Genomic DNA, 25,484 nt, shown 5'->3' on the forward strand with positions numbered 1-25,484 from the left:
GTTATTCCTTACCTGTGAGTGTGTTTTTTAAATAAAAATGTCGAGCACCAAAATTTTGTGAATAGTAAAAAAAAAAAAAAAAAAAAACACTTTTTTTTTTCCCGTAATATCGCACCAATGCAAGCTGTCTGGTCGACATGCAACCTGTCTGGACGTGCGTAAATCGATGCATCGCCAGAAATCGTGCAGTCCATATAACACCTCCAAGAGGCTGTACTCACTACACTATTATTACATGGCGTTGTGAAATTGGCATCGCTCATGCTGTCGCCTAGCAACGCCGAGATGCTGGAGAAAATAATGCAACGTAATGATTATGATTGCACAAGAAAAACAACAACAAACATGAGTGATTTCTTCACACATTAAATACCACTCATGGATCTTCTTTGTAATTAGGTCTTTTTCTTCACAGAAACTAAAAATAACAACAACGAAAGAAAGGACAAGAAGAGACAAAAGATGCATTTGTGTCTGTGAATCATGCATTAGCGATTTTAATTTGTGTATGTATGTGTGTGTGTGATCCCCACACTCCTTTATTATGTACGTAGATTGAGCATTTCATTAAGATAATTAGTTTCGCAAGTATAGTCTCTGCATCTGATTCCTTCTATAGCTGGGGGCAAACTGGTTTGTTAGTTAATTTGTTTGTTTGTTTGTTTCTGTCCGGATTGATCATTTAGCTGTTTTCATGATGAAGTATGTGTTTTCTGATTTGTAATTAATTTTATAGACAACAAGAAACGAGGATGTCATTGCTTTCAACGAGTTTGTGTTTATTTTCTCTTCTCCCTATCCAGATCGAGTTGGGAGATTCCCGCACTGAAGAGCAGCCAGCAGCGATTCGTTAGTGACTCTGATGGTAAACACTACCCCTGGTACGGGTGCACCACGGAAGTAGGTGTGATCGTAGGGCCAACAAACTGCTATACCGTCTGCCATCTGCGCATGAACGATAACTTTCACCCGTCGATCACGTGGGATATCCCGGTTCGGAACAGCCACGAGGTTAAGCTGACCAAACTCGCTCGCGACCAGAGTTTCACCGTCTGGCTCATCGCCAGCAACAAGACGACGGGCCAAAAGTTCGTGCTCCGCACGATAAAGTGGCGGATGCAGATCAACATCGCAGTCGACGGCCGACAGCCGCTGGGTCGGCGCGCGCACCTCATGGACCCCATCATCCAGGAGCAACCTCAGCTCCTGGAGCCGAACCAGAACGAGCTGCCACCTCCCGAAGCCCTGCGCGCACCAAACGCGAACAATGCGCAGACGTTAATATGGAGGCCGATGACTGGGCGCGAGGTTGTGATTGTGCCTCCTGTAAGCCAGTAACCAGGATAATATTGCAGAACAAAGTTGATACTGAAACGTCAACAGGTTGAAAAAAAGAAGTGTTATTTCACTGCTCGAAATATTTTTTGAAATGGGCAGAAAGCAATAATTAGGATACGTAAACCATCTGCAGCCTGGCCATTGCCTCGACTTTCATCAAATCCAACAGACCAAACGTTCCATCCAGTTTAAAAATGTTTCGATACTTTTTGGAAGCTCCATGCATGCAGAGACAGTACTTCACGTGAAAAGACAAACATCAAAATTACTTCGGACGCCCTCAACCTTCCAGTGGTTATGTGCAATCTAGCTTTCCAAGATATTTCACCCATTGTCTTTATTATGTTTGTTTCCATTTCTGAATGGTGTAAAAAAGAAAACAGTCAACTCGTATAATGTCGCATTTTCGTGAATTATCAGTGAAGTCGGTGCAAAGTAGGCGCCGGTGACCCGCATTTTCCTCAACTCTAGTGGATGATTCAACCTGAAGTGCCTTTCAAGCTATTTTTTTTAAAGGAACATTTTCTTCATGAATGTGTAAAAAAAAACAATAAAAAAATAGCATAATTGTCTTCAGACTGGCCTTATTTGGCCCCCATTGATTATGCAACTCGTGTACGTCACCGCCCATGTTGGACAAGTGCTCAGAATTGTAATGTCTTCCGGGTTCACATGGTATATTTGTCTGTTGAGAGAGAGAAGAGAGAGATGGAGAGAGAGAGAGAGAGTGTGTGTGTGTGTCTGTGTGTGTGTGTCTGTGTGTGTTGTGAGAGAGAGAGAGAGATAGATAGATAAATAGATAGATAGATATAGCGAGAGAAAGATAAAGTGGAGAGAGATAGAGCGATAGAAAAGGAAAGAAAGAACGACAAGAAAATTAAAGTGCCTTGCTATGTTATTTTTATGAAAATAATAATTCAGCGCGTACATAAATTGCGCGCTCCGTAACTTCTTCTCTTTGTTTTGTGTGTGTATAAACTGATATTAAAGCAACCGTTAACTCTGAAATGACGGGTTGAAGTGACAGAACCAAACTATACTGGTTGCTAATCAAATTTTGAAGTGTCGGAAAAAGTATTAAATTCAGCAGTATGTCACTGTCACTATTCTAATTGCCTCTACTAATCTTGCTCCGAAATTGTTACTTTTGACGCTACACGGAGGTGCGTCTACTTTGACACAAAATACAGAACGACTGATTGTCGCCACAATTGCATTCCAAGATTTACACCTCGTTTCCAAACTCAGTGGATTATGAAAATGCCCATGCAAGGTGATTTTTGTTTTTCTGCTCATGCGCAACTGTAAGTATTGATTCGTTGTAAAAATGCTGCGTGGTCTCTAAAATTGGTTCTCTTTCGCCAAGTTTTAATGTTTGTAGGATTGTGTACATGGGATGCTGCTGCTTAATAAAAATGGCGTGGTTTGGGGACTTGGACGTGTGATATTGAACATAAAATAAAAGTCTATGACGGAAGTATATTTAAATGCCAGAACAGGTCTTTCTATATAGACTTGTAATAGACACCGACAGTATACCAGTGGAATTGTGGCTGTGTGCGTGTTTTCAGCTGTTGGCCCATGAACATCATGTAAGATAGCCATTGTTGCGCTATATCATCAGGTGCGGATGAACGAATGGAAACGATTTAGACGATGATTTTCTGGTGGGACTTCTGCGGGGACCTCTGCCAACGCAAGACGTGAAGAATTCCAGTCTGTCTTCGCACAACATTGTAGTCTTGCTGCAACTGAATTTAAGAACTTCTCACTTTCAACTCGCCATGGCATTTTTTAAACCAAAGTCTGATAAGTCTGGGCACAAGGAACAGGCAACCCGTGGTGTTTGCTAGTCTGTGTTTTATCGGCACAATCAAAAGCGTCATACCGTTTCCCATGGTCAGTGGTATCATGCATAGTGCCAGCATTTTGAATGTTTTTGCAAAACAGCAACAAACAAACAAACAAACAAACAAACAAACACAACACATATTAAATGTTGTGATCTGACGTTTAGCTGCATGTGAAGGGACCGTCGTATTCTACTCAAATTTTCAAAAATGTGATGGATCAGGAAACGATGGCATAATCCATAAAGAGACAAGAGTCGTATGAATTAGAACTGCAGACGCGAATAGCCTTCATATATGGACACTCGTATGAAATGCGGTCTCTTTACAGCGGTCTTATTTTTTGGCCAAAATATTATGGATTGTTTTCTCGACGTTTCCAGGTTAAATCTGTATTGAAATTATGGTGCTGAATACTATTGATTTTATAATGAGAATAAGTCTGAGTGATATTTTATCATGTTTTTGTACGGAGTGTGTTCTATCTATGCAAACCATCCCAAGACAAGATGAATTTATGCAACATTTCCATGAACTAAATTTCAATAACATTGTATTACGTTGTGTCTTCCAGCTGATTTAGCCTTGTTAATAGAGTACCTTCTCCTTTATACCTTTATTTTCACTTACTATTATCGCTGTCAACACACCGGTCACTGAGTTCAGGACCAGATATGACCCGGATGTAAATGAAACGACTCGTAACGATGGGATATTGCTTGACCCCGGTGTAAGATCATAACCGTCATGAACTTTTTTTTTTTTCGAAATCATAACCCAAAACGATTTTAGAAATATGTTTAGGTCTTGCATAGGTAGACGAATGGAAGTCATCATCGATTCACTGGTAAATATAATTTATGTTAACTTTGCGAATTTAAACGACAAAGACCTTTGTATTTGATGATGGTATATCGCTGACAGGATTGTATGTGCGGGTTGTGTCAGTTTTCCATCGACATGTAAAAATGTCCAATAACTTAAGCATCTCTTCATAGTCTTCTCAATAGAACAAGAAACCCTCCTAATTTGGAACTCTTGCTCATTGAGATGCAATGCAATCCCCAGGGGAATGCCTTTCACGAGTATAATTCTCCCTGATTGCCCTTTGAAAACTCTGATGTTCATGTGGGCCTATTGGCAGGCCATCTTTTAGCGTTTTATACAGCAATGATGATTTCACCGTGAGCTCCAAGGTATTACTGTATGTGGTTATCTAAGTGACGTCATTATCGACTGATGAATATTCAACATCTGTCTGTGACTACGTTTGTGATGTCACGTGACGCATACCAGGTATAGGCATGGCGTGTAAATGCGAGTGCGATGATTGTGATAACAGAATGCTTCCGAACCTGATGGAGTACGATGAGCATTGCTTGATTGTAAGCTCAAATGCGTCAAGATTTGCCATGAGATGTTCGGGAATATTTTCCGAATTTCCTATGTCACGAATTCATAATCTTATTATGACGAAAGGCTGAAGATATGTCTGTGTGAAAGTCTGCATGTTTGTCGCCGATATTCCTCTCGGTTGACGCGTGGTGAGGTGGAACCTTGCCACTACTTGTATTGATATACAGCTGTCATTCCAACATTTGCGTCAGCCATTAATGGTAATATTGTATAATAATTGTAGTTGAAATGCCTTACTTATTTGTGCATTGTTTGTGCCACATGGAACCTCATAATCACTGGCAAGAAATTCATTTGTCTCGACCCAGTCTGTCTAATTAATGTTGCGCAATGGTAGTTCGGAATCTTTCCGACTTAGTCTTCAGGGGAATTGTGTGGAAGAATGCATTCTTGTTTAGTAGGGTAACGCTTGGTTTTGTGCATACACGTGACCTTTTTTTGAAGAAGGTCAGAAAAGTTAATCGTGTTTGCGACTAAACTATATAATAACAGCGAAGTAAAATATTCCGGAGTGGCTCGTAAACATTGTTTCAGTGTATAAGAGCAGTAAACTTTTTGATATTTGAATAATGGTTCGCATAAATTTTATGCGTATGGTTTCGGTCATTTTGATCCGTCGCCACGTACTTGCAATGTTAACACTTGACCCATTTCTGCCTATATAGACGCCGCTGTTTGTTTGTCTGTCTGTGTGTGTGTGTGTGTGTGTGTGTGTGTGTGTAGGTATGTGCGTGCTTCGATGAGATGAACATCGTATATTCTGTTTTCGTCGCTTCCAGGAAACAGACATTCGGACCGGTTATTTGGATTTGTGTCTAAGGAAGCAAGCCAGACCTCAAACAACACACTGATTTATTAGTGAATATCTACTTGACGCGAAGGACATGTCCCACTTTTTGAAAGAAATCGAGACCTTACTGTTTCATTCGTATTATAGGTCTATTAGTAAAAATTCATTGAGTGGGAGACAAAACCTCCAGTATATGACACTTGAGATTATGCTGACGGGCAAGTAGCAGACAATAATTCAGTGACTGTGCATTCAAAAGTTTCAAGTCCTGTCTGGTTTTCATTCCATAAGTGTGTACACACCAAGTATGCGTATGATGTGAATTTTCCAAATAGTCATGAAATGCAGTACATTCTATTCTCCATGATAATGGTGAATTTTGTACTGCCCACGCACGCAACACGCATACACACACACACACACACACACACACGCACATTTCCCCACTTTATTTTGTCGCTCCTTTCCATTCCTGACCAACTAAACGTTTACATAACAACCAAGGATAAGCCTGACTCATTTGAATGACACTCTGGGTGGATTTTGTTCTTAGTCTCAAAGCTACACAAATTTTTACATCCCCCAATTGCAAGCACAATCATTTTGTCAAAGGACATCAGAAAGTACGAAATTCTAGCTTCTGCGACGAATCCTATATGCTTTTTCTTTTCACGCCAAAATAATCCGCTACGCTCCCAGCCGAAGTTGACAAAAGCATATAGAAACTTATAAGTGCTGTTGTGTCGAAATAATGACATTAGAAAATGATTTCTGATTGATTCGTTGACTCTTCTGAAGGGAATTCTTGATGTGTAGACGCAAGTCTTGTTTCGTGAGTAGTGGATGAAGGGGGGGGGGGGAGAAAAATTTGTTGAAATTATGATAATGATCATGATTTTTGTTCAAAGCATGGAACTCGCCAACATTTTCCGACATTCCGTTTTGCATTTTGCTTTGGTAGATGGTAATGATTGTTTGCAAGTAAGCAGATCTTGAATGGACATAGGTATTTTTACTGTGAGATGTGTTATTTGATTAAACTTAAAAAAAAAAATATTTCATCATTCTATGCTCGTCGAACACCTTAAGCGCTTTGCGGTATACGCAGTGTTTCTGATATTTTTCAATGAAATTGTAATGCACAATGTCTCATTTTTCTTTCAGAGGCAAAATGGTGTACATTTACTGAAAGTTTGCTGAGACTTTTTCCCCCCTTTGAATGATAACTCTTTTTTTATGAATGTTCATACATTTGTGAATGATGTATTATAATTATTGTACAGTAGAAAAATCACTAGATATAGAAACCACCGTGCAATAAAATAACTTGGTGAACCCTAAATCTGTCTCTCCGTCGGTGTTGTAGTTTGTATGGCGTGCTATATAGGTGTATACAATGTATAGTGACGTTTGACGATTATTTTCTGAACACTTCTTTACTCTTTCTTCTGGCCTTTTTATTTACAATTTAAGATAAGAGACCACTACCATGACTACAAGGCATTCTTCAATCGGTGTTCTGTAAATGTTATTGTATAGCGGCCAGTAATCTCACATAGGGAGTGCCCATTTCGTATCGTATAACCAACAAATATACTGAACGATTCTTAAAGGACAAGTTCACCTTCATAGACATGTGGGTTGAGTGAATGCAGCAATATTAGTAGAACACATCAGTGAGAGTTTGAGCAAAATCGGACAATCCGTTCAAAAGTTATGAATATTTGAAGTTTCTGTTCAGTCACGGCTGGATGAAAAGACTACTATAGCTTGTGATGTCACATGAGTACAACGATATAAAGAAAGAATAAAGAAAATTCAACATATTTCCATTTTTCTCGCATAACAAAAGAACACTCGACTTCTCTCTTTCAGAAGGCAGGGGGAATAATATTACCCTTAACATACGTCAGTAGCAAGTCGAAGAAATGTGCACTTTATTCAAAAAGTAAAATTTTGTGAAATTCGCTTTTTATTTTCATTATATAGTTGTACGCATGTGACATCATACACTGTAGTAGTCTTCTCCTCCAGAAGTGACTGCGCAGATACTTCAAATATTCGTAGCTTTTGAACGGATTCCCCTATTTTCCTCAAACTTTCACTGATGTGTTCTACTAATATTGCTGCATTCTCTCAATCCTTATGTATATGAAGGTGGACTTGTCCTTTAAGGGTCTCGGTTAAACACGTCTTTACCAGTACACGTGTAGACAGAAAAGAAAGACAATACAGAATATAACAGAAAATGTTCAGAGCTATTTTCCGAAGGTGACGGTTCATTGTTCCTATAGGTCCAATATTCCGAGGGTTCGTTTATCCTATAATGGAATAAGGTTTGTTATTCCGAAGGTTTATTGATCAAAAAATGAAATAAAGTTCGGCATTCCGAAGGTTCGATAATCCGAAAATGAAATAAGGTTCGTTATTCCAAAGGCTCAATCATCCCAAAATGAAAAAAAGGGGGGTTCGTTGTTCCGAAGGTTTGTTAATCCGAAAACGAAATGAGGTTCGTATATCCAAAGGTTCGTACTTTTTACACACCTTTTTCTCATTTTCGGATTAGCAAACCTTACTTCATTTTCGGATTATAACGAACCTATACGGAACAACGAACCTTCGGAATAACGACACAAAATGATATTCGGATTAACAAACCCTATTTCATTTTCGGATTAACGAACATCCAGGTACAGTATGAGGAATTCGTGTGTTTTGGAATGACAAAGCATACGTCATTTTGGGGTTAACGAACCTTCGGGGAATAACGAACATTATCTTTTTCACCGCGTAATCTGCGAACGCGCGACATCGATTGTCTCTCAAACCGAAGAGATTCGAAGGGACAACTACAGCGCCTTTTGAGACGAAACGCCTATTGAATGCAGACGGCTCGTGGGAAAAATTTCATATTGAAAAGATAGGAAGAACCCCGTTTGCGTCCAGTTGGCTACTCTATGCTCATACATGTACAGGGGAAGGTCTGAATCAAACCAGAAGGTGCAAAATCAACAAAAAGAAAGAGAGAGCGCATGACATGTAAGAAGAATAATCTACTCGGATACACCCACCAGTACATTGTATTCACATTAATCACTCAAAACAAAAGAGTTAGCACACTACTTGATCATGCACAAAGTTGCAGGTAGTTGTATAAAATGTAGGGTCCCGTAAAGCACACATTATGCCGCTTTATCAGTTACTATATGCAAAACCGTTGTCGATAATGGATGTCTTAGACTATTTTTCACTGTTTGCAATAATCCTTTCCTGTCGGTTCTTCACTTGTGATTCGTCGTCACCAGCATTATTCATTGGAGAATTTAATGGCATCGTTGCAACAAAATGAGAACATTATTATAGGCTGTAGATCATTTGCCCAAATACTGAAATTGGGCCACCGTCCCGCAGGTTTTATTTATATCTACACGTGTCACGAGTAAAGCTGACGCCCATATTATTGTGTTTTCTTCACCTTTTAACTTGGCACGAGTTCATATTTTAGTCACGATCATTTATTGTGCTACTATACCACTATTGATAGCGTGCTATGGAAGCTTTATAAATACACGTACATAATACGTCATGTAAGCCTATATATATATATATATATATATATATATATATATATATATATATATATATATATATATATGTATGTGTGTGTGTGTGTGTGTGTGTGTGTGTGTGTGTGTGTGTGTGTGTCTGTGTCTGTGTCTGTGTCTGTGTCTGTGTCTGTGTGTGTCTGTGTATGTGTGAAAGTACGCTCTAAAACTGAAATGCCAAATCAACATTTTAAACATTGTCACTCCTTCAACCTTGTAAATGCTAGATTTAACACTCAAAATATTAGATTTACCATTTCTGAAATGGTAGTTCAACGTTGAGTGCTAAATCTCACAAAAAGTTGGAAGCGTTACAACATTCAAAATGTTGATTTACCATTTCTGAAATAGTAGTTCAACATTTTGAGTGTTATATCTAACATTTAACAAAATTTTGGAGGCGTTACAACATTCAAAATGTTGATTTACCATTTCATTCTCAGAGGAGATATAACTTTCGGTTTTGGTCAAAATGACCTCGCACAGTATAATCGTAAAGATGTTACGAAATCAGATCAAAATTGTAAACGTATAAACGAATCAAAGTAATACCTTATGTTGCATCTAATCGTATGATATGCATTTCTATCTTAGATATAGAATATTTTTTCTTGCTTGTCAGCCGACCTTTTTTTTTTTTCCTTTTCTTATCTGGAAGTGCCACCAAAAATGGGGCAGCAAATATGTCCTCCCCCCCCCCCCCGCCCCCATCATCAGAAACGAATTGGAAGTCCCTATTCCCAAAAAGACGGCCCCCTCACTTTGAAAAACGAAGCGCCGCCCATGCATTGTACATGAATTGTATATTGTGGTCTAATCAAGGAGCTGCAACTAGTGTTCAAAGAAACATACATTTATAACCATGCGATAATGTTATGTCCACTTGTACAATATAGTCCAGGGAATACAGTCGAGCGCAGGTTTGTGCTATACAGGGACACTGATCTGCGACGGACTTCGGTTACAACCCCCCCCCCCCCCCCATGATTACGTCAACTATTTGCCGTCAACATAGCACATGTAGCTTAAAAGTGTTGATCATGACTACAAAATGAGATTTTGATTTTGTTTTGATTTTCAGTAGGCCTCTATACTTCCGATTAAGGTTGCCCGCATGTTTCACCAGTCATTTCCGATACATCAGATTTCAACACGGAAAAACAAAACAACATCAAGAATATACTCACACTATATAAAATCTTTGTTTCGCCACGTAAAATGTGAAATCGAGTTGAGATTGGAACTATTAACACCGCGGAAAAGAAAGAGAGGAAGAGAGAGAGAGAGAGAGAGAGAGAGAGAGAGAGAGAGAATATGGATCATGTCGCAACTGTTTTGTTTGTGTCTTTGAGAGTGTTATGCAAATTGTGTTATTGCTCATCGTCGTGTCTTACGAATAAGTGTCTTTGAATTGTTTGCTAAACTACAATAGTTCTAGATAGGGAGTTTTGCCAGCAACGGGGTGACATGCATGTATTCCGTTAGCAACGGATACGTGTGTAGAAGAAGCGAACGAAAAAACAAGAAAATACGCTGCAATTTTTATTGTCTTTTGGTGTACGAGTTTTGCTTTTCGTTTCTGATACATGTATATTAATTATGTTGTATTTCATCCGCACAGACCTGCGGAAGAACAGTCTCCGGACTGAAGTATGTGCCGTGCTGAAATGAATACACGAATGAAAAGAAATGAAATTGAAAGATGAATAGTACGAAGGAAATGGGTTTCTCCTTTCCACCTCTGGGTCTAGTAGTAGTAGTAATAGTAGTAGTAGCAGTAGTAGTAGTAGTAGTAGTAGTAGTAGTAGTAGTAGTAGTAGTAGTAGTAATAGTAGTAGTAGTAGTAGTAGTAGTAGTAGCAGTAGTAGTAGTAGTAGTAGTAGTAATAGTAGTAGTAGTAGTAGTAGTAGTAGTAGTAGTAGTAGTAGCAGTAGTAGTAGTAGTAGTAGCAATAGTAGTAGTAGTAGTAGTAGTAGTAGTAGTAGTAGTAGTAGTAGTAGTAGTAGTAGTAGTAGTAGTGTAGGAAGAAGAGGAGGCCACGTAGTAGTGGTAGTAATATTCATTTTCGGCACAGAACAACGAAAAGCGGATTGATTTCCCATGTTCAGTTTTGTCAACATGACAATGCTGGTCCCTCATGGGATCCCTGTGCAGAGAATATAAGAACAAAGTAAAGGTAAGTAGTGGAACAAAATACACCTCAAAAGAAAACAAACAACAAAGTTAAAATAAACGAACAAAGAAATCACAATATATGACCGCTTCTTTTCCCTCGAAATTGAAATTGTTCACACATGTGTCCGGAGATCTTAATGTGACCGGTCATATTGTTTTGACAACACACAGAAACAATGGTTTGGTGTCGATTATAGCGAAACGGATATTGCGTATGTAGCGGTAGCGACTCGAACCGGGCGATTGATACGATAGAAGCGACTATAAGTATGACGTCATAAAGGCACACCACCACAATGATATCCTCATTCGTTAATAAATCCAATTATTTCTCGTTTGAGGGGGTTGCATGGGGTGCTACTACCAGTCATCGCGGTTTACCTGTTCTTTTCCATTTACCAAAGTGTAGCCTCACGATGCATTGTCCATGTGTTTGTAAATCCGTGTTATTGAAGCCAGCCCAAGTTTCCGCACGTGACCTTCCAAGAGTGTTAATTCGTGTTATTTTGAGACTGACTTCATAAAAACATAATATACCATGAAACGATATTGGATAAATTAGATTTTTTTTTTCCTAAATTTCTCAGAAACTTACAACTCTGTTAATAAGAATTTGATTTGATGTACAAAGCATACAGACAATTCTGCTGTATATAGGTTGATTTGCTATTGTCGCGTCGGCTTACTAGCATTCATTTATCAGTTAATTTATGCTGAAGAGGGATTAGAAGCAAGAGACACATATGCACTACACAAAACAAAACACACACACACATGTATATATATATATATATATATATATATATATATATATATATATATATATATACACACACACACACACATATATATATATATAATGTATATATATATATATATATCTACATACATACATAAACACATACACGCTTACATAATAATATTATTATATTTCCTTCTACAACACACAACTAAAGAAAGAGTCTACACAACTGTACACTGCTTGATTATTATGATTTAGGACATGTTATAACCATTTATGACACTATATAATGCGGAAGATTGCAATTTGTAAGTAAATACACATACAGTACCTCTTACACCTTGTACAGAAATGCATCTAAAAAGGCAGCAATACTGGACCAACTTTCAAAGTTTTCTCACTCATTTGGCAAATGTTCCTGTTCATGTAATAAGGCAAATTACAATTTGAAATAATTTCATATGCAACATTTCTCACTGCTCCAAAAACATGAACCTTCAAAACGGTCGAAATCATCACATCAGGTAGAATTCAAACAGAGTGTGCAAACAAGTACATTTCCGACAAAAAATTGCTCAAAATAAAACATAGAAAGTAGGAACATCCAGTACAAATCACCACTTTTTGCCATTATAGTTCGTGAGAGAAGTTTGTTCGCTGTGCCCTGCCATAATTTTCATTTGAAATGCTCATGATCATCATGCAACTCTTTGTCTAAGTGTGAGCGTCCAACTTCGCTTTGGCAAAGAAGTCATTGGACATTGGAAAATGTCATTATTACACATCATGCAGCTCATTCAGAGTAAGTCAGCCCAAGGCAACTTGAACAGACTGAATGTGGTCTCGCAGACCCGAGAAGGCGAACAAGATACTTGGCCAATTTGCCTTTAACAAACAGTGGGCAGAGTTGAAGCTTCTTAAATGCAGAAAATTTTGGCATCGTGTTCTGAATCAAGCAATGAAATAAAGAAAACTCAATTCTATCATTTTTTTTTCTTCAAAATATTCCTCTACCTTGATTGTTACTTCTAAACCCACTGTCCTGAAATCTACTTCGCAATCTCTAAGCAAGAGCTGTCGACATATACACATCAAAAATCTTGGAACGTTCTAAAAAGGTATCAGGGAAATACTCTAGTGCCTCATGCACCTCAACAAGTGATAACAATTTCCGAAACAGGAAAGCTTCTACATCATGTTCTTCTCAGAATAAGACACGAGAGTCAATTCTTAAGGGAGCCTTCCTCTTACAGAACAAGAGCTACTCGGCAGCTCTTGACTAGTTAGCCGTAAAGAGAGCAAGATGTGTCTGACAAACTCTATACAGAGTACATACAATGAGGACCTGATTATAAGAAGGACCTAAAATCCATGACGAAAACCTTGTTGTGAGAGGTTACTCATTACATCAAGGTACATAGACAAGAAAACACAGACAGTTGGGATCTGCAAAATCACACCTGTTATGAGTGGGTTTTGTTATATCTGACTTCCTTATACGGAGGTTCAACTGTATAACCAAGAGTAACAGTGGAGTCTTGTTAAAACAGACACTGGTATAGCAAACTCTGCGTATATCAAAGTAACACTTCTTACCCCAAGTTCAAATTTTCTTGTTATCTTTAATACTTTTTTTTTTTAAAGCCTGATACATTGTACAAATGACCACTTTTGATGAACAAAAGTGGTTTGACTACTGGAGTTTGTTATAAGGAGAGTCTACAGCACAAGCAATCACAGCTAAATGAACTTCATTTGATTACATACAAAATGTGAATAGTATAGAGAGTTGAAGCTGTAAAGTCTGTGCACCCCTTTTGTAACCCTGACAATGAGATTCCTTTCATAAGCTGGTATATATTGAAGACGTAGGTAATTAAGACCTTTCCTCAGAAAAATAAAAAAACTGGACACTTCTGTATCATGGAGGGAAAATACTGTAGAATTCCAGTGAATCTTTGTGGACCCCCTCCCACCTGGGATCCCCTCCCCCAGAAAGGTATTCTCTGTACAAATGAGAGCAGATTCTCCAGGGAAATGGGGATAGATTCCCATTTCTCTTAAAAACAAACCAACAAACCAACAAAACAAAACAAAACAAAACGCTGAGGTGTAATACCATCAGATTTCCTACACATTGAAGGAAGACATTATTCTTCAACCACGCAAAATTTTATGATGCTTACAAAAGGGGTACACGACCTCTAAAACTCCAAAGAACTCTTTTCTTGGGTCTAGTTTTAATGAAATGTTTCTCGCTCTGCTTGTGTGAATAAACTCTATTCATGAAAGTAAACATGGCGCAGAGTCTCCAACCATAAAGTCAAACACATGACCTTAAGTTGAATGTTTGTTTTTTGTTTTTTCTCATGGGGGATCAATAGTAAATTAATGTTTGGCATTTCACAAGACCTTACTTTTTCGACCACCCCTGTTTCAAATTCATTACATCGTAAAGCCCTTTGAGGCATGTAACACCGACTACAAAAAGCATTGTTTGTCTATTCAAAGAAGTGTTTCTCATCGAGGACAAACCATAGAAGTTCCGTCCATATAGGACAGGTCCAACAGACACTAACATGTACAGCTCCTTCCGTGGTGAATATATTATGATTATTTTCCTTCATCCTGTGGACAATACATGTACAGGCAAGATTCTGAAGAGGGGTCTTTCTGCGTTTCATGTGCGTGTGCATGCGTGTGCGTCTGAATGTTTCTAAATGTGCATGCACATTTACCCGAACATTCTTCTACATTTTTATTGCTTTGGAAAATGAATTGATGAGTCTATAAGCTAAGAATATCGACCGACATAGAGGCTGCATTGTAAATCAATTTATCTAGACTCTTAATGAGCCATTCAGATATTATTTACATACTTGTGATAACGTGTAAACACCAAATTTCTCATATATCTCATGACATATCGCGATGTATCGAAAGTTGAGTATTAATCTATCGGGTTACATCTCAAGCACTCAAAGCCCTGGTTGGTAAGTTTCATGAGGTTTTCAATTTGCGTCCGACATAGGAAGAGATGATGTAGCCTCCTTGCAAGACCTTTTCTTACAATACTTTATGAAAATCCAGCACAGCACTAAACATACCTGAAGTTCAACATAGCACTTCTAACTGTCTATTAAGTGGAATTTTCACACTGTGTTCAAGGTGGTTTTTGGATACCCACTGTGTGTTTTGAGAGCTGACTGACACAGAAACCCCAAAGCGTTGTCAAAGTCCCTAGCATGGAAAGGGTTGATGGTTAAAGTAACAGCAGAACAACAGAATGGTAGTGCTTTTACCACAATCAGATCCCCCCAAATATAAACAAATAAACAAACATAAATAATGATAAAAACCCCCCAAAGTCTTACTTAGACTGTTACAATTTCTGATATGTTGTGTAAAACACTGAAGCACACACACACACACTCAAATACCATGTGTACTGGAGGAGGTATAGCCGTCATCATCTAAACAGGCTTCTATAAAGATTACCGAAGTGATGATGTCACAGTCTTTGGTTATAGCTTGGGTCGGAACCATGTGAGCCGATGAACACTTGGACTAGCAGAGGTTGCTTAGAACCAGTTTCCATGGCAATGAATGGCTAAAACACCACACTTTGGTACTCAAGTGACCCATACATAAATCTTCACTAAAAACTTTTTTTTTTGACAGTCTTTTAATGACCTACCGATGATTTTCTAGGGAATAGGGTTGCTATTTTTGCCGTTGCTGTTTTTTTTTAATGATCTCTCTATACCATTCTGACGGTCTGATTTCACTTAGTTGAAGTCGAAATGAACATGGCATGAAATCAAATGTTTAAATAGTCTAAACAAGCACATCACATGATGATATCGATATTCTTCTCTCCCGATATTGTCGTGCACGTACCGAAACCTGTCGGCAGAAGATATGGTGTTAGTGTGCACTACCAGGCCATTTCCTCTTAGATGATTCTGCTCTTAAACACTTGTGTTGAAACTCTTCTTAAATTTTATACACAGAAGCAAATTTGTTCTCATTCAAATGAATTAAATTCTTGCATCAAGTTGTTTTTATTGCAAGTGAATGACAATTTGCTCCACATTGAAGTAACTAAGGACCAAATTAATCAGCTTTGAACACTGATTAATTTGGTGCTTGTCTATGTTCATGTGGGGCAATTTGTCAACCAGTTGCAATAAAAACAACCTGATGTAAGAATTTCATTCATTTGAATAAATACTCAGTAACCACAGCACGCTATACGGATGCGAACCAGCACTGGTTGTGGCGGTGGTCTAGTGGATCTAACAACAGTCCAGTGATGTCGTTGGTTCAAATCCGCCCCGCATTTGTGTGCCCATGATTTTTTATCATCGCTACTACTAAAACACTGATTAATTTGGTGTTTATTTACATTGATGTGGGGCAATTTGTCAATCAAATGCACATTTGTGACCCGCTGCAACAAAAGGATCCGAAAGTCGGGGGAGGACAATTTTCTGAAAATGACATGACATTATTACCTTACTCTTCCAATTTAATGTCATATATAACATGACTCATAAAAGTACTCAGTTTCGGAGATATCGATGCTTTTATTAGCGCATGTCGAGTGGTTTAGGATATCAGCGTTTCGAGTAAACCGCCTTCAAAGTTTTCCTTCCGACGCTATCATGATCAAGGGGAAGCAAGACAGTTTTCACCACTTGACAATGGAAGGTACACTCCTAGCAACCTCCGCGATGTTCATTCAAGCTTAGCGCCAGCAGTCTATGCACGACCAATCAGTAACCAGGATGCCACGCACTGACCAATGAGATCACGATCCCTTGTTGCTAGGGGCAGAGTCTAGCTGTGGTGCTAAATCCATATCTTCGGACACGTATCTGTTCTGTTGAAAGTCGGAAAATCATGGCCCAGAAAAACATTATTTTCTTGCCTTTCCTTTGATCATTTAGCTTCGAAATTTCAGCAGATGATAGAAGATACACCAGACTACAAAATTATGTTAAAAACAGAAATCCGAACGTTTTGACGGATTTTGATGATCTGACTTCAATCTCGATTTTCTCAGCTCACCCGTCAGCGACTTTAGGATCCTTTTGTTGTAGCAGGTCACATTTGTTCCTAGTTTTAGCAGATGACATTTGTATACAAAATACAATATTCATAATACGAAACCTTGGTTACATTGATAGCGATCATACAAGAATGATACAACTTCTTGTTCTGTAAATGGCCAGTCATAAACTGCCTCACGCAGCAGTGACAGGGTGCTGGTGCGGTTGGCTTTACTAGACTGATGTCCAGTCACTAAAAATAAATTCATCTCATGTAAACCAGACTCTGAGGCACAGTAATCATTGACAACGGTTAAAGCTATCCTCTGAGAAATGGAAAAAGAGCTGGTCGCCTGGCGCAGTCTTGCCTGGTTGCCCAACAAAGCTACGATACAGCTCCCTTTGTTGTCCTGAGTGTTAAAAAAAAAAAGAACAGAACAGAAACAGCAATAAAGTCAAAAGCAATTCTTATTCTATGCTGGTTGAGAAGACAATAATTGGTTGTTGTTTTCGTTGTTTCTTTATCCTATTATGGAGTAATTTCATGGGATGTAAATTCATTGCATGAAAAAAACAAACAAACAAACAAACAAACAAAACTTGGGTGCATGTGAAAAAGAAATCCATGTTTTTCTCTTCACCATCAAAGGAGGATTCAACATCTTTTGGAAAGAGCACAATATGCATTATATATTCCTGCCTGTTAACTTTATCACAAGTACTGCAACTGCGCACGCGATTATCTTCTAAAGATTCCGGTGAATCTGCAAGCATTACTACTTCCCTTGCCTATAGATAAAGTAACTAACTGCCATCCTTTCTAAAGTTCTTTTTTTTTTAGTAAACCAAAAACAGTAAACCAAAAACAGTGAAACAAAGACAGCTTTGCTCAGTGCTGTTTTAACAGGCATATGGTCACTGTAATACGGGCTATGCCCAGACATATGAAAGACTAGTCATCATGGTGAGAGTAATAAGTGACAAACCTGGCATTTACCAATCAGCAAGCATTATTACTATCATTATCATTATTATTATTATTATTATTATTATTATTATCATCATCATTATCATTATTATCATTATCATTATCATTATCATTATCATTATCATTATCATTATCATTATCATTATCATTATCATTATCATTATTATTATTATTATTATTATTATTATTATTATTATTATTATCACTACTATCATCTTGCTTGCTGTCATGGCAACTGGGCCCTGAAAGTGTTGACGGAGTTACTTACTAGCGATACTGAGTGAAGGAAGATCCACTTGGAAACCTGTACCATGATGAAAAAGAAGAAATGTGAAAATAAAATATCAATGATATGATAAAAACAGTCATGGAAAGACCAGTTTAATAATGTCAGACAGTTTCACATAATCCAGCAGTGGTTGAGCTACAATGACATATTCTACTTGAGTACTTAGTATATTTCAAGTACAGTACTGCATTTATTAATTGCCAGGACTGGGGTAATAATATATTCTCCCCAGTACTAAAATTTAATAGATATTAGAAAGAAGACACACTGCAAAATATGACCCCCTGACTAATCAATATATTTGCTTGCAAGTTTGAACAATTTTCTTCTGTGAGTTTTATAATCCGGTGGACAATTTTTGACTGGACACTTTCATACCTCGTTGCCAAATATGGATATTAATTGTTGGGATCACAGGAATAGTGCTGATATCACAAGGAATCTTTAGAATGAACGATTCTTTGTTGAATGCAGGGATGTCAGGAGGTACTAATGAGATAATTTCGAACTTTAGGAAATAACAGTTTGGGGAAATATTCATGAACTGTGAATGAGGGGTCACTCTCAAACAAATGTGCTATCCATCAGCATCCCAACCTCAGAAAGGGACCCTAAATGGCATTTTATGGTGAACCAAATTTACACCCCTATAAATGGCATCGCATCGGTCTGTAAAACAAAAATGGCATAACCAGGTGTGTCACATACCCTAAATGGCAATTGGCATAAAGGCACAGGGGCTATAACATAGAACAACTCATACATGCCACCTAGTAGCCATGTATCAAAGAAGGGACTGTGTTTAATGACAAGAACTCCCTTCCGAATCCGCCATGAGCCCATTTCGTACACCTCCTTTCCCACAATGCACGGCAGCTGCGGGTTGCCAGATACACATGCACACATGCACGCACACACATATACTTAAACAGACACAGAACCCCCCACATACACACATACGCATATATACATACAAACAGACAGCCTTCCATGACTGGTTACTACTGCACTGAGTTGCACGGTCAGAAGGGAAACAAATAATTAACAGATTAAAGGCCATTTCGAGGTTTGGGAATCCACGCCGGAGAATTGGTGCCAACTTTTAATGTATCATTCACTTCAAGGCCGACAAACTGTGAGACATTATAACATCTGTCAATGGCAAGTCTATGAATTACAGGAGCCATAAATGAAATTCATGACTTTCGAATGTGGGATACATTTCACACATGGAAAATAAAGGATTCGTCACAACAGTCAAACCTGCCACAGCGGACACCTATCTATACCAACCATCTGTCTGTGACGGCAACATTTTTTTTTCTATTTCCCTTAGGTGGCTGCTATACATAGATCTGACTGTATTATGCTCTCACACCAATACCTACAAATGAAAACATGAAGTGTATTGTGTGGGAGGCATTATTTTTCTTTCCAAAGTGAGCCTATCCATTTTTCCGTGCTCAAGTAGTCTGCATTCTTTAGAAAATCACTGATATTTACTGCAGCATGGCTGACCAAATTAATTTTTCAAACTGTTTCTCATAAAAGCAATTGCCGTTCCCCAAAGTTGCTCACTATGACCTAGCGTTGGCACACAGTACTGCTCATCTCAAAGTATGGCAAAGAAAGTGGGCACAGCCACGGAATCGAACAGTGCTTCTAAACTGCGTGTGATTCAATCATACCTTAAACTGGCCCTATGCACTTGAAGAATGCTAATGGAAGATTTGATTCATGCTTGGCATGGAGACACATGGCACGCTGCAAAACGAGTGAACCCTTTAGCGGCCCAACCACATACCCTGCCCCTCTCAAAAATAACTACATCACCCCTGGCTGCCTTCATGGGAAAGGGGGGGGGGGGTGGGTGAGATGGGGTAATGTGTCTTGGTGATGGCCTGTGTGGGTGCGAAATATAATTTGTGTCTTTGCCCAGTTCATTAATCATCGCTGCATCATCCCTGCCTGCAAGTTAATCCATGTAAATGCATGATCAACTAGAAAAGCACTCAGAAAGCGCAGACCTCCACCAAGCAGCTCATTTCCCTCCCCCCCCCTTGTGATTTCCAACTGCATACTGAAAATCAATCTTCCTCAAGAGTCAACATCATACAATATAGTACTACAGAGTGGTGGCAATGCTAAGCTATCTGGCTATTTATTGTGGGGTTTTATACACATATGCTGAAACTGTCCTATATCCCGATTACAAGAAAAAGAAAAAAATCCTCCAACAAAAAAAAAAAAACACCAAAAAAATGCCTGGATCCAGATGATGATCAGGATCGCTCCCCAAATTTAATCATGCACAGTATTCCCTGTGTCATTATCAACTTTTCCTGAAAAATTTAATCAAAATCTGTTCCTGGCTTTTTTAGGTTTTTTTTTTCCTTGCAAACAAACAAACAAACAAACAAACAAACAAAAAGACAGACAAACACACAAACCAATGCCCGCAAAAAACAGTGACCTCCTTGGGCGGAGGTAATAAATTCCAGTAATGGTGCAGAATATGCTGCCTCCTTTCAAAGAGTAGAAGCAGAGCTTGCAGGAAACCTCCATGCACCTAATCAGGGATCAAACGAATCCCAACACGCGAGAGGCTTGCCCATGAGACACTGCAAGGAATGGGCGTGACCCACAATTCCTTAATAGCTGTTTGATTGGCAGCTGTCACAGGTGAAGCAGATATATTGGTCAGTCCAGCATGTTGGGTCAAGAAACTGCATCATGTCCATGTAAGTGAGATATCTCCTTCATTTCACAATGAAGATCATTTTACATGTGTTTTAAGTTTCACAGTGTCACTATGAACTGTGATTTCTGCTATAGTGATACATGTTTAAAACAGCATTCTTACATGAATTTGCTGCACCACAAATTACTGTATAGGCTGTTATTTTCACGAGGGTTTAATTTTCACGAATTTCGCAAATCACTGCTGGACCGCGAATTTAACAACACACAAAAATGTCGCCCTGCGCTATAGGCTACCAGAGCACTTCCAAACCTCGGTGTTAATTCGCGAAAGCAACATCTCGCGAAAATGTCTGTGACCTGCTCTTTCGCGAAAATATCTGTGCGTGAAAATAACAGCTTATACCGTAACTTTCTTACCTTTGTTTACTACATGGACATCACATTTATATAGCAGGGCTGCACATTAACCCATTTTTGTCTACTGGTCCAACCTGTCTGTCAGACCAGTAGGTACCCAGTTTTTCCATTTTTTTTTTACTGGTCCATTCTTGAAAAAGGTTATTCGCCTGACAGTGATTTTCATCAGACCTGGACCATCGGACCAGTGCCAATGTGCAGCGTTGCATATAGATTGGTGATAAATTCTCTCCAGTATGAAATACCCATGATGCTCGAGCAGTAAAACTTTGTGGGATACTGTTACTTTCTAAAGTCATTACCGGCAGATATTTGCTTGGTTTTAATGAGGCTGGATTTGGAGTTCTAGAATGTCAGCAAAGTGTACCCAGCCCCTTGGACTGAGCCATATATCTGCAACCAGTTGACCACAAAATTATTGCCTGAAACTATCTCCTAGCTGATTTGACAGTAAAATGAGAATGCAACGAAACTAACAATTCCTGGCTGACAAGTAATGCATCACACATCTCGGCCTAGAGTACACCATGGAGCATCCCACTTCCTATTCAACTGCTAAAAATGCAGTACAGTGCACTCCAGTTATAGCAACCACAATTGTAACTAAATTTTGTAACAATCAATTAAAAATTCAGGTCCCACAATTACTATCTACAGAATATCTTGATAGACTTCATTTGTTCAGCCATAACAAAATTTCGATATATAAAGACAGAAAACTGCCTGTCTTGAGGAATCACCTGGTACACATGGTAAACACGTCTTTCAAAGCTCGCACGTCAAAATTTGGGATGTTTTCAAAGAGCATTCAGAAAGACATTTGTGTGCCAACGTGCATTTAAAAGTAGAGTAGATGCACACATCCTCAAATCAAGAGGCGTTTACACATTCTTCTGTCAGGATATGAATAATATGAAGAGTTCCTTCATGTAAAAATGATTACATACAACAAATTTCTGATCTTTCATCTGATTGTAACGCAGCTTCTACTTGATTCTCTTGGTCTGGTTTGACTCAAACGTCGACATGAATGCACTTTACCATTGCTTTGATGTAAATTCTTTCAACAAATCTATGATTGCTTTTCTTTCAAATGACCAATGGCTACATCATTGTAGAGGCATGACTTCTGCACACAAAAAAGTGACAGAAACTTAGAATTTACCTGCAAATCCAATAGGACACACCGCTTGACAATCATTCACAAAATGAAATACAAGCTACATGCGATGGGAATGGAATCGCAAGAAACACTTTCATTGTACTGTGGCATTTGGCGATTTGGGCAGGTTTGTGCTTTTGAGCAGAATATGCGAAGTTGGCACACTGTCGACTGAGTTGAATGTGCGAACATGGCACATAAAGAGTAAAAGAGTGCTTGGTGTATGACTAGAAATCATGGAAGATATGAGGTGAAACAAAATATGTCCTCACCACTGCGCACAGTCCTGAACATAGACCAAAGCAAGAGATTAGCTTTTTTCTGTCACAAAGATATGACATAGAAACTTGCAATAGAGCTAATTACATTTTGAAACAACTTTTGATTGTAACACTTCAACACAAGAAAGGCAATAAGAGGAAAGAAGCAATTGCCTACTCTCAAAGACATTAGCAATTAATATTTGACTTAAAGTCTCATCATCACCCCCCCCCCCCCCCCCCCCAACTGTCACTCAACGGAAACGGTATGGTGCCAGAAAGTTGCGATATCGTGATACATGTGGTTATCTTGCACATGATTAGTGACAGGTTCTGGCCATACATGTTACGTATTGCACAAAATCTCCCTAAATTGACACCTACTTTTTTATTTCAACCAAATTTTTAGACGTGATCCATACATCCAATTAAAAAACAAAAAACAAAAAACAGAGGGCATAGTTTCATGAAAGCCTAAAGTGTCAGCTACAACACATCAAAAGCTGGGAGAAACTGTCAAAAGCTATGCTGAGCCATTGCTCCAGGAACTATAAAGTCATATTAATTGATCTTTAATACCTCCTGCACCCTTAGGGGGCAGAGGCATCGCATTAAGGAAACAAAAGAGTTCAAAGAGAAGGCTTTCCATCAAAGAAATTTTCCAGAAAGATATATATATATTGAAAACACATGTGGTCCATGTTGTCCTCAGCAAAGCACCTAACATGTTGTTCTATGGTCATCTGATACTAGCTGGCTTAGTCACATGACTTGGACATCACTTGCTTGTGATACTACCGATAATCATTTGTATTGCACGTGAAGAGTCCCCAAACATCACATTTCTCACACATAAACATGCTGGCCATAATTTACATTTGTAACAAAGGTAGTTTGAATCAAGTCCATGATTAAAATTTAGTCATAGACTACCACACGTGCAAAAATAGGCATATGCTGCTCATGCGCATGTTTATCACTGGATGTCTAAATTGGTGTACATTGTTTGTTGTGCATTTTTGCGCAGTTGCAATTTGTGTAATCCATGGGCTACATGTGAATTACCTCAGTGAATTCTGGCCATTCTGCCTGTTCAGATCTCCTACAATGCCACAGTGAGTTCCACAATGCAAGAATAACACGCTTTGGTTTTATTCATAATGAGACAAGATATAATAATGTCATATGTATCACAAGATACATTCTACATGAAAGTGGCAGGCATTAAGATCACATGGCTATGAAAACAGATTTTTCTTTTTAATTTTTATCCGATACTGAGACCCAAGAGCCGCCTCCACCCACATAGCATCACAAGCATCACAGACAGAAATTAACATCATGCCACCTTGAATGAGGATGCATAATCACATTAAATGCAAAGTCTATAAAAAAATTGACCTTTGCTTATAAAAAAGGAAAAGAACAGAGAACAAGTTTGTTTCAATATATCCGGGGAATGTCTTTCGTACTTCATAACATATTCAGCCCGTTCGAATACACATTCCCATGTTTTGCCTCCATACTGTGGAAAATTTGCACTTCAGTCTCAACACACTCTTCGATACTGATGGATCACGAAAAAAAAAAAAATTAGCTGGAGGGAGGGGGGGGGGGTGGGGCTGGAAAGGAGAGACTTCTTCATTCGAGGACAAAGAAATGTGAAGTGAATGACAGACATAACGCAGTGTGCCAGGTGCATGAAGAAGCGGGGTGACTAATGCAGTCGATTCTAGCGCACAGAACGAGCCTCAACCACACCGATCCAACAATAGAAGTCCAGTCATCCATGTTACGTTAGAAGATCAGTTGTGACGCGTCTCGGTTTAAGGTAGAAATCCTTCTTCGCTGAAGAATTGCGCCCTACAGATGGGAGTGGCTCGATGTGACTGGACAAGAACATGTGTCTCACAGGTTCAGCTCAAAAGTTCCCTTGTGTGCATACCAGAACACTTAATTCTAGGCTAATTGTGGTATTCATTAACCCATTGAAGACGGACTGATTTTCCTCTATTATACACATTTCCCATTTACCCCAGCCTGAGGATACTCGGGACTAGTCCTCAATGGGATGAAATGATGGGGATATCCATCAGCACAATGGGGCACAAAAGACACTTTGGAACAGAAATAACAATAAAGAAATAATAATCACCAATTTTTCAAGCTCCATAGACTGGGCATCACTAAGACATGAATTTGGATATTTTACATGGCATCCACAGGGCAACTAAATGCTGAAACTCTAACAATAATGGGGCTGACAGGTTATACATCTCCTCCGAAGGAGCCGGAAATGAGGGTAAAGTGACTTGCTCTGGAGCACCACTGCTGTGTTGGTTAGGGGACTTGAATCAGGGACCTCGATATTGAGAGTCTGCAGTCTTGTCCACTGAGCCACATGAAATACTCTATCAGAGAAGCCCGCTGGAATACTAGCGTACCCTAAAGTCACTGCGAGACATGTTGTGTGGGGTATAGTCTCTAGTGTTTCAGATGATCTCCAATCCCATCCCAAGCTTGTTGGAATACACCCTGTAATCACTATTCACATGTTGTGTGGGGTATATCATAGTATCTTTTCCACACCCTACGTACTCCCATCCCACCCCAAGTTTGTGTAAATATACCCTGCAATCACTGCAAGATATGTAGTTTGGGTATACATAGTCTCTGTTCAAGCTCACACTCCCAT

The 25,484-nt window shown here is 38.8% G+C and overlaps 2 protein-coding genes across 2 annotated transcripts in view; one reads left to right on the forward strand and one right to left on the reverse strand.

The window, feature by feature from the left end:
* Positions 1-4,963, forward strand: part of LOC139740366 (protein FAM78B-like) — a 44,835-nt gene extending 39,872 nt beyond the window's left edge. The window contains exon 2 of the mRNA XM_071650960.1: positions 804-4,963. Coding sequence (XP_071507061.1) covers positions 804-1,338 — 535 coding nt within the window. The 3' untranslated portion in view covers positions 1,339-4,963. The remainder of the gene's footprint in view (positions 1-803) is intronic.
* Positions 4,964-16,088: 11,125 nt separating this feature from the next.
* The window catches only part of LOC139740372 (uncharacterized), a 57,234-nt gene continuing 47,838 nt past the window's right edge, over positions 16,089-25,484 (reverse strand). Inside the window, exons 35-36 of the mRNA XM_071650964.1 lie at positions 18,227-18,262; positions 16,089-17,380 (exon numbers count right to left, since the gene is read on the reverse strand). Coding sequence (XP_071507065.1) covers positions 17,078-17,380; positions 18,227-18,262 — 339 coding nt within the window. The 3' untranslated portion in view covers positions 16,089-17,077. The remainder of the gene's footprint in view (positions 17,381-18,226; positions 18,263-25,484) is intronic.

This window comes from Diadema antillarum, unplaced genomic scaffold (assembly GCF_040938485.1).
Source record: "Diadema antillarum isolate AM-2024a unplaced genomic scaffold, OU_Dant_1.0 seq00000850_RagTag, whole genome shotgun sequence".
NCBI classification, from domain to species: Eukaryota; Metazoa; Echinodermata; class Echinoidea; order Diadematoida; family Diadematidae; genus Diadema; species Diadema antillarum.